This window comes from Humulus lupulus, chromosome 2, assembly GCF_963169125.1.
Source record: "Humulus lupulus chromosome 2, drHumLupu1.1, whole genome shotgun sequence".
In the NCBI taxonomy this organism is placed as follows: domain Eukaryota; kingdom Viridiplantae; phylum Streptophyta; class Magnoliopsida; order Rosales; family Cannabaceae; genus Humulus; species Humulus lupulus.
In genome coordinates, this window is record NC_084794.1 from 251,966,898 (window position 1) to 251,976,991 (window position 10,094).

The 10,094-nt window shown below is 32.4% G+C and overlaps 1 protein-coding gene and 2 long non-coding RNA genes across 3 annotated transcripts; all 3 read right to left on the reverse strand.

The window, feature by feature from the left end:
- Positions 1–3,799: 3,799 nt before the first annotated feature.
- LOC133816641 (uncharacterized) lies at positions 3,800–4,672 on the reverse strand. Its single transcript, XR_009885391.1, has 2 exons — positions 4,597–4,672; positions 3,800–3,850 (listed from the first exon to the last, which is right to left on the reverse strand). It is a non-coding gene; the product is annotated as an uncharacterized LOC133816641 (long non-coding RNA).
- A 510-nt stretch (positions 4,673–5,182) lies between these two features.
- Positions 5,183–6,157, reverse strand: LOC133816642 (uncharacterized). Its single transcript, XM_062249018.1, has 2 exons — positions 6,053–6,157; positions 5,183–5,335 (listed from the first exon to the last, which is right to left on the reverse strand). Exons 1-2 carry the CDS (start codon positions 6,143–6,145, stop codon positions 5,204–5,206), a joined length of 225 nt encoding a protein of 74 aa, XP_062105002.1. The 5' UTR covers positions 6,146–6,157; the 3' UTR covers positions 5,183–5,203.
- A 1,658-nt stretch (positions 6,158–7,815) lies between these two features.
- LOC133816643 (uncharacterized) lies at positions 7,816–9,212 on the reverse strand. The gene is made up of 5 exons (XR_009885392.1): positions 9,154–9,212; positions 8,503–8,667; positions 8,349–8,420; positions 8,148–8,219; positions 7,816–8,060 (listed from the first exon to the last, which is right to left on the reverse strand). It is a non-coding gene; the product is annotated as an uncharacterized LOC133816643 (long non-coding RNA).
- Positions 9,213–10,094: the final 882 nt, after the last annotated feature.

The window sequence follows — 10,094 nt, forward strand, 5'->3', positions numbered from 1 at the left end:
AAACTCGATGCACGTTTTCAAGAAGGTAGGTGGTCAAACTTTTGCCGGCGCGTTTAGTTGTGCCAGAATAAGTCTAAACTGCATCGGTAAAATGTATACTTATTTAAACAGTACCGTTTTGGATTAGGGTTTTCTGATTGATTTTTGTTGGCACATTTTTAGACTTTTTCCGGCGCAACGAAACATGACGACAAAAGTCATAATGATATACCCCAGCCGCCGAGCCCTTCTTCCCCATTTTTGCAATCTTTCAATTTTCTCATCTTCATATTCCCTTCAACGACACCACCACCACCCCAACCCTCCATCACCCCCAAGCCTTCTTTTCTCGCACTCGCTTGTTGTACTGTCCCCACCAGCCACGGATCAGCTCCTCAAGGTTCTAGGTATTTTTTTTCCATTGTTTGATTTGTTTTACTCCTTCTCTCACTCACCCCTCTTTCTTCCCTCTGGTTCGCAGGTCCCATAGGTGGTAGCTGATCTCACCAGAAGTCGCCGACCACAAAATCTCCTTTCTCTCTCTCGATCCGGTATGAGTGTGTATATATATATATATTTTATTTATAAAATAAATATAAAAAAATATTGTTTTATTTTAATTAAAACAAAATACAAATATTTTATTTGATTCTTAGAAAATAAAAAATCAAATTAGATGGTTGTAAGTTAGTATTTTTTTGGATTTTTTTTAGATTATATATTTTCTTTTATCATGTTAAATATAAATTAAGTTTTTTTTTTCTACCACTAGTAAAAATTAGATTGTAGGTTTAATTGGACTTAATTAGTGTTAGTTTTTTGCAAAAATAATTAGTGTTAAATGTTTTAGCAATTAAAAATCAAATTTTAAAATATTTTAGAAATTTTAAGTAAATATGTGTTTAGTCGAGCCGCTGCCGACCCCGAGCCACTGCCGACTCACTGTAAAATATATTTTTTATTTGCTATTTTTATGTTATTTTTATAATATATGTTTTTAGTATTTATTAAAAAAAATTTAAAAACTGATTTGAGTATGTATTTTTTTTATTTTAATGCTTTATATGTATATTAAAAAAATAGATTAGATTATTATATTATATTGTATATTTGTATTATACTTTATTTTTTATATTAAAGATTATTTGTTTATAAATATTTACTAAATAAATTGTTTTGATGTTACTAATATAAAAAGATTTGATATATGTTATTAATCTTGGTTTATGTTGTGCATGCACTGAGAATATTCTGTATATTGCTCTAGTAATATTATGAATATTTTTGTGTGTAGTTTGCAGGTTTTATGAAATTTTGGGATAGTTTAAAATATAGCCGTTATGTTGCCCAAATTTTGTTTTAGGAAAATTAACATTAATTACAAAAAATATAGCCGTTAACATTAATTTTTATTTTAATGCTTTATATGTATTTGTTTCTCTGTGTTACACCCAGATTTCGAGATAAGAGGTTATGACCCCGAAAACTGGGCTCGTCAAGTGTGAGCTCGAAATGTATGAAAACATCGTATGGTCCGGCCGTAAAATCTCTGAAGTAAAACAACGACCTCGAAGATGTGTAACTTCGGGATACTTTGTGAGTTCGAAATGGCGCGACACTGGGATATATCTATTATCGATTGTCTTCAGATAAGACAGTCCGAGCTTGGGAAGTGCAAGCTCAGGTGTATTAGCTTTGACAGTATCTGTCTACTCCGAGCATGTCATGAAGTTGGGTGACAAGCTCGTAACGGTTCTGTAAGTCTTGACAGTCACAATGCCGATTGCTGATCTCGAAGACCTGATGAGTCACCTGGGGTAGCCTATTACGTGTGAACATATTTACTGTTGTAATCCCAATATTTAAGGGATACCATTTAATCTGTTATCTGTTCCCGATTTTTATGGGACGTTTCCATGTATATAGGAGATATTGCGTTTAATGTCATTATTTGAATTGATATACAGAATATCTTTCTGAAATATGTGGGAATGAACTCTGTAACATTCCCTATAAATAGAGGAGGAATGACCACTTGTAAAGGATCGATTTCTGATTTCTTAAGAGAATGTTTCTAGGTAATTCATCTCTGAAGAATTTCCAGAAAACTCTAAGTCTTAATAACATATACTCATGGACTAGGCAGAATTAACTGCTGAACCACGTAAAACTTCTCATGTTTCTCTTCATCATTCATTCGCTCCATTGTTTAATTGTTTAATTGCTCTACAATTTAAGTTGACGAAAAACGGTGTCAACAATCTGGTGCTTTCATTGAGAGCATTAAGCAGTACGTGCGTGAGTCTATTCAGTCGAAGAAGCCTCCCTAAATCAACTATGGCCGCGAATGATCCCAATGTTCCTGAGGAGGAAATCTTAGAGGAAGCTGACTACCCCCGGCGCCCTGGGAAACAGCCTATGGTGAATTCGGACCCTGATGAGAGGAGTGGCTCATCCGACTCTCGGGGACTACCAGTCCTTAGGGATGACGAGGACATGTATTACAATCCTGAACGATATGTCCTTATTGTGGAGCTTGAAAATCGTCAACTGTGAAAGCAGTTGGCGAAGGCCAAGAAACGTAATGAGGAGCTGGCCAGATTGGCTACCGAGGCGCAGGCGGCTTAGGCCTTAGCTCCGCCTCCACGAGACGTCCATGTTCCTCCACGTAGGTCTCGTGGGCGACCGCGCAAAAATGCTACCGCCCGAAGAACGGAGCAACCTCCACCACCTACAGAACAACCTGCTCCCTCAAGGCCCCGAAGAAGTACCCGGGCTGGAGCTCCTGCCAACTCAACTACAGAGATACCAACCGAGATAAGGAATAACCGAGCCCCCACGGAGGCTCGGACCCAAAATCCTGGTAACGCGTAGAACATTCCTGAACCAGTTCGGGCAAACTCATGACCTTCTAGGCCTCGTAATGGATGGCAGCCACCATCGCCAATAAGGTATCCCTCACCAACTCGGAGAAACACACAACCGACTCGGGGTGATAGGGAAAGGCGAGCTGGGCAAAAACATGGGAATGGGGAGACTGCTAGGGAGCATAGAGGTACCTAACCCATGAGAAGCCAAATGATTTGGTCTCATACTAGTGAGACGAGGAAACCAGAAAGGAACCCATCTCGAAACAACTGCGCGACGAGCCCTCTCAGTGAAGGCTCGGGAGGCACTAGATCGGTCAGTATGTATGACTAGGGAAACAGAAATACTGGGAATTGAAGGGATCACCTAGATTTACAAGAACACCTAAACCATAATCGGGGTAATACTACAAGAAAAAATGCTTTTAATAACACCAAAAATGTGTTATCAAAACATACCATAACACTTTTTGATGTGTTAAGACCGACTATGTTATCGTAGATCAGGGTACTTTACATAATACTTTATCATTGTTATACAGATGTGTTATTATACTGTCAACGATAACACAATTTCTGTGTTATTTTAATAAATAGATAAGTGTTTAATTATGTTATTTATAGTCGATTATATAACACATTTCAATACTTATAAATTTGTGTTATACTACACTTTAGTATAACACATGTGTTATATTAGCTTAGAGAAACATAATCTTTTTTTACTTACACAAAACTAGGAAAACAAATATGAAAGTTGAAGCCAAATAAGGTAACATAAATAGATTTTTATTAATTACTCAAATGTAATTACAATATTTAGTCTACTAGTCTAGGCTTAAGAAATCATATTACAACATAATTTATGCCCAATTCAGATTCCTTTATCACTAATTACAAAACAAGAAATGTATACAAAAATTAGTGAAATACATTCTTCCATTCTAAAGGCCTCAACTACAAATGTTGTCAAGAATTGCTCCAAAGAAATCATCTCAATATACCTGCACATTGTAAAAAAAAAGTCATTTTATTATTAAGAACATAAGACTTAAGCTAGTTTCCACCTGTAAGCATATAAAGTTTAAATTAAATTTGTAATAACTCCAAAACTTGACGAAACAGCAGGGTATAGCAAGATGTACTACCATGCAAAACAACGACTAAAGCAACAAAACATGCAACTTAAAACAAGGCTTGTGAAATGTATCAAGATAACAAATATATCATTCTCAATAAATGTAAAGTAAGTATAGACTTGGAAATGTTTATCATATTAAATAGAAATAAAAAAAGAGGAAAAATCAATAAAATGCGTGTTTCACATCTAATGGCACAATAAATGCAAATCCAAGAAGATAAAGATGATAATGATGGTGATTTGTTCCAGGACTTCACCTTTTCCAGAGTAAAAAAGCAGAGCAAGGTAGGTAAATTTGCTTAAATCAAAGATCAATTTGTTACGTGCACTAAGCCAGATAATCACAATTGACAAAAGAAAAGACTGTATCTTAAATTCTTGACACACGAAACTTCAACAGGAACAAAAACATAGACTTGGCAGATTTTTTGCGCAACTGAAAAGAATCAATGAATATAAAAACATAGAACCAGTTTTCATTGCTTAGAACTAAGAAGGATAAATTTAATGTGACATGACATTTATACAATTAACCAAAGATTAATAGTGATGGCCAGTCTCCACCTAGTGACCATCTAAAAGATACAAATCTGAAAACATAATACATACCATGGTTTGCAATTTCTGTATCTCAGCAGCCTGACCAATGAATCTCAATTGCAGCAGATCTTCAAAGGAAATCAATTATTCATTAATATAAAAACTTTTAAAAGTAACAAAAAATATAGTCTTTCTACTATCACTCTATAAAATAGAGCATAATTTGATAGTAAGTTGATTGAAAAGAGCAAAAGATATACAACAATAAACCTGCCCATTTGATCCATATTACACATAACTAATGGTAAAACTTACCAAACTAGAGAAATCAAACTTAAATCCTTATTACACATAACTACATAATGGTAGAATTTAAGTTTATTGCAGTATTTCTTGATACAAGATATGATAATCAATTAGTGAACCTTAATCAGTAACATCAGCTGCAAAAATAGCTTAAGAAAAGCTTGTTAAGAGCTTACAAAGAGATTCAGAATGTGGTCTTTCATTGTATCAAATAAGCAGCATTATCCCTTTCCACAAATATTCAAATAAGCAACTATATTTTAGGCAAAATTTTAGGACATTCATAAACAAAACGAATTAGATTGGCATGGAATACTTGAATGTTTAATCTCCACTTACAAACATGGAAGAGCAAAAACTGAAGTATTCTTCAAACAGAATTGAAGGCAGTCACATACCCTGTGACTGGATCAATAACTTGAACATTTGAAACATGAAGAGGAGCTTCAACCGTAAAGATCCCACCTTCATGACCTTGGCCTTGCTTGATATGCTTCTTAACCTGCAGACAAGAGAAGTTCATCATTATCAAACACTATAGTCTTATCCACAAACTTCACTCAGACAACATCACCACACAAATCAAATAACCACAAACAAGCATTACGTATTAAAAATTAACATTTCATATTATGCAGCATCATCTTCAACCAAGGAATGTAATTTGCATTATTTCATAAATTCCTACAACACATTATAAAGAATTTCATAGTAATGTCAAATATAAACTGAATGGTAGCTCACTTTAAAGTTCCAAATACCAACGAAAACAGACATGAAACATAAATAAGCAAGCAAACTTCTTCCGTTAGCTACAGTATAAATCATTCAGCAAAAAACAAAATTAATTGAGGATTGGTTCTGAAAAGTAAAAATCCAACAAATTAATCTTCCTGACCATTCCCTTAATATCCAGATATAAGTGAACAGCCAAGAAAAGAAAAATGGAAGGTATAGCCAACATGTGTACTAAAAATTGGCATGTTTCAACTCAAAAGATTACTTCAAACCTTAATCCAACTATTCTTGCTAAAAAACTCTAGAAATTTAAGAGTGTTGAAACCTATTATATACTAATATAAATAAAACTATAAGAACAAGCACAACCCCATTTAGTAACATTTATCAGACATGTATACCCAGATGACAAAAAGAAAAACAACCACCGAAGAAATAAAGTTTCGCAGAAGACTGAAAATGACCACCCATCTATTCTCACCAGATTCTTGCCTTCAACAATAACACGATTCTGAGAACGAACAACACGCTTAACAACACCAGTCTCGCCTTTATCTTTACCCCTAATTACCATCACTTGATAAAGACCAACACAACAAGGATCAAGCCCTTTTAGCTATGTTAGAAGCTGCTTAAAAACCCAATTAACTATTTCCCAATAAAAAAACCATGGATTTACCATACATTTGAAACATGAAGAGGAGCTTCAATCGTAAATAGGGAAGAGAATATTCATAAAATAAAATTAGCAATAAATTTACTTAGCTGCAAATTTCTCTAGAATATTCATCAATATGCATAAAATAGACACTCAAAACCTTATTAAAATAATAATATCTCCAAAACAAATGAGTCACCGACAACAAAAATCCAAAGTTTTAAAGCAATAATAAAACCATAAACCCAGTTCCCCTGAAATTAAAGCTCCATCTAGTTAAATTCAGATTCCAAACTTCTAACCCCAAAACTAATAGCCTAAACATAGAAATACAATCGGTCTACTCAAATTCACAATGCACAAATCTAAGCCTAAAGAAAACCAGTCCTCATTCTTTTAATTTAAGTTAATTTTGGTTAGAACTTAGATGACAAAGGATCAAATCTATTGAGCAAAAAGAGAGCAATACTTAAAAAATAAATAAAAAATTGCTATGTCAAAAGCCATTGTCTCTACCATTAAACAAAGTACTTTGAAAGACTATCATTGATATCCTAAAAGATTTACATAATCAAGGTGGCAGCTTCACACTAACACATATATGAAAAAAAAAATATAATATATTTGTTTGGTCTCTAAGTAGCGTCCACTTCTATGACAAAGACAAAGACAAATCACAAGATAATATGTAGACACAAATGAGAATCAGTTTCTAAGATATTTGATTATTGATCCATATAGATAATTAATACCAATTAGTTTTATCAAAATCACATATTAAAATTGTAATAATGTGTAAAATTGCAGCTTTATAACAACAATCCAGACAACCAACCATTATTTTGGCATTCTAGAATCTGAAATACACATATTTAATTGCTTCCAAAACTATCTCTTAACGAAGTAAACAACCAGTGAATCTAACACCCAAACTAACACAGAATGGAACGAATTCGTAAACTCTCACCAAAATTTTCTGAAAAATAATTATGACTGACCCACAAAGCAGATTATAAAAAGAATTATGATTTGAGCCATAATTCTTGAAGCAAATGAACTATATCTCAATCATTCATCCAACTATGAAACAAAAAATAATAAGACAATGAATACCACTTTTCTGTTGATTAAAACATACATATTTATTCTTATCAAATAAAGCTAATATATATATAAAAAAAAAAACAAAGATATTGAGATTTAATTGTAAAATTAACCAAATCAAGCTCTCTAAAATAAAACAACAGAAGAAAGAATACTGATTTCTCTTTTTTTCTTTCTCCCTATCTCTCTGTCACTCTAATTTATATGAGTTTATAAGTTTAAGATATTAAATAAAAGCAAGCAAGAAAAAGTTGAGTATATATATATATTCATATCTATTATAATACTTTTCCATTAGTCTTATGTTCATCTGTTGTTAAAAGTGGCTTTTGTTACAAGAAGAAGACTGAAAGGAACAAAGAATAAATTTAGACAAAAGAATGAGGTTATATAATATTGAACAACAATTCAAAGAAAAAAGTTTTAAGCAGTAGACACTTGAAACATATTTATTAAGTGCAGTACAAATAAGAGCAAAAAAGAAGGAAGCTATTCTAAAATACTGAGGAAAATTACCTGTTGTTTGAGCCATTCATTGTAAAGTTGTTGCCAACCAAGTTACTGCCAAAAAAAATGACAGTTTTTTTTAGACAGAAAGAGTTAACCAAATGGTACAAGCATGTTAACCCAAGAGAGAAAACTAAAGATGTATTACAGATAAGAGAGTGAGCTAATGTTGAAAAGAGAGTCTGGAATCTGTACATTTAACTTGTTAAAGCTCAAATCTCTGTAAAAAAAAAAGTGCAACTTCATGAGTGAACATGAAAAGTTAATAGTGCAAGTAGGGTAGTTTTGAGTTTCTTAATTAACTTACAGTTTTTGTAACTGTTGGAGCTCTCCGTTATTCGATGGAATTGTACCAGTGATATTGTTGTTCCTAAGTACTCTGCAGGTTTTTTTTAATAGTTGTTAGATTATATCTCAAAGCAGAACAGCACAGAAGAAAAAATATATGTTTGAATTTGAATGATTTATTAGAAAGGGTGTAATAATGTGTTGAAACCATGTTACTTACAAGGTACTTAGAGACTTCATATCCTTGATAAATGCAAGAGAAGAACTTACATTAGATATTTCACTTAACCGCCTACAGATAATTCACACTAAAGATTGTTAGCATTAAAAACGTGCATATAAATATGAAAATGATTATTAAATATAGTACTCACAAGTCTAATAGGGAAGTCAGATTCGCGATCGTTGATGGTATAAATTAGTGTATGATAAAAATTGATTCAAGTATCTTATGCACACCACACCATTTCCTGAATAATTTCTTTGGAACAATCTATGCACATATGACTCCACTCTTAGATTCTCAGTACACAAAAGGCCTGTCAAAACAAAGTGAACAATTTTTTTTATTATTTTTGAAGCAAAAAAACATACACAGAAGAAAAGGAAATTGGTAACAAAATAAGAAAGACAGTGAAGATAAAAATCATAATGCAGCATGGACATGGAATTCAAACTTTCAAAATCATAATACAGTGAAAAAATGTATTGTATTTCTCCAAAAGAAGACAGTACAATGATATGTATTATATTATATGCTTTTTTTTCTGTGTAATGATGAAAGCCATAAAAGCTATAAAGTATAAGGCTATATATGCACATATAACACATTTTATAATCCACAACAATTAACAGATCTTGCATAATTTGGATATCTTATAAAGTATTCCAAGAAAATGTTACAAGACCCTCATATTAGATAATTTATAGTTTCCTAATCATTAGAGAGAAAAATACATATAGAAAAACACATAAGAAGTGATTTACCAGTGTGAACCCAAACTGTAAATAGTAATTAAACACACCTGAAGAATTTAGTAGAGCATAAAACTTGTGGAAACTGGGCATTTAATGAAACTCCGGTTAGTCTTCCAAAACAAAGGCTTTCTTTGCAGCTGTGCCACATCATCTTCATCATCATCTGAAATCATAATTGGGAATCAAGAGCTTCTTTCAGAAATATAGAATTCTAAACAATTCCAATCTCAGATTTTCAGTGTACATAAAGCCTGTCAAAACAAAGTGAGCAATGAATAAGAATATCAACCATAACAACATATCTAGACAAACTCTGGAAAATACAAATAGAAAATAATTTAAACGAAGTACCTAGACCAAATAGAAAATAATTTAAATGGAAACTAACCCAAATCTGGAAAATACAATAGCACCCATACAAGTCAAATGAAACCCTTTTCCACAAAGACAAAGAATAATAAGAAATTTCCAAAAACAATTAGTAGAACAACATATGATATTTGCGTACCTTTTCTAATAGAACAAACATTTGGAACATGCCTCATTTCACTACTAAAAATATGCTGCAATCACCATGGAGCTCACTGAAATAGTCACATTAGCAAACTAAAAGACATCATCAAAATATCTGTATCTTCAAAGACAATCATTTCCAGGTTAAATATTGCCCAAATATTTCACCAACTTGTAGATAAACCTTAGGATCAAATTTCCTAAATACAAGCAACAACATATACATCCTGTGCTTAAAAAATGTAAATTGAAAATAAAATGATTTAAACATTCTATCGGCTAGAAGGTAAGAAATAAGATAGTAACTTAACATACAAACATAACATATAGCATAGCAAATAGCAAAGCTAAAACTTGACACATGACAAAGCCTAAATGAGTTTGGCACATAACAAAGCAAATCAGATTGACACAAAACTTATAAAATAATAATAAATAGAAAAAGTAAAGAAACAGAAGTATTATAATCTCATAG

Coding starts and splice junctions, on each gene's coding strand:
- LOC133816642 (XM_062249018.1), bottom strand. CDS start 6,145: ATGGTAATTAGGGGTAAAGATAAAGGCGAGACTGGTGTTGTTAAGCGT. Junction 5,336..6,052: donor TTGTTGAAGGCAAGAATCTG/GTGAGAATAGAT, acceptor TCTTGTCTGCAG/GTTAAGAAGCATATCAAGCA.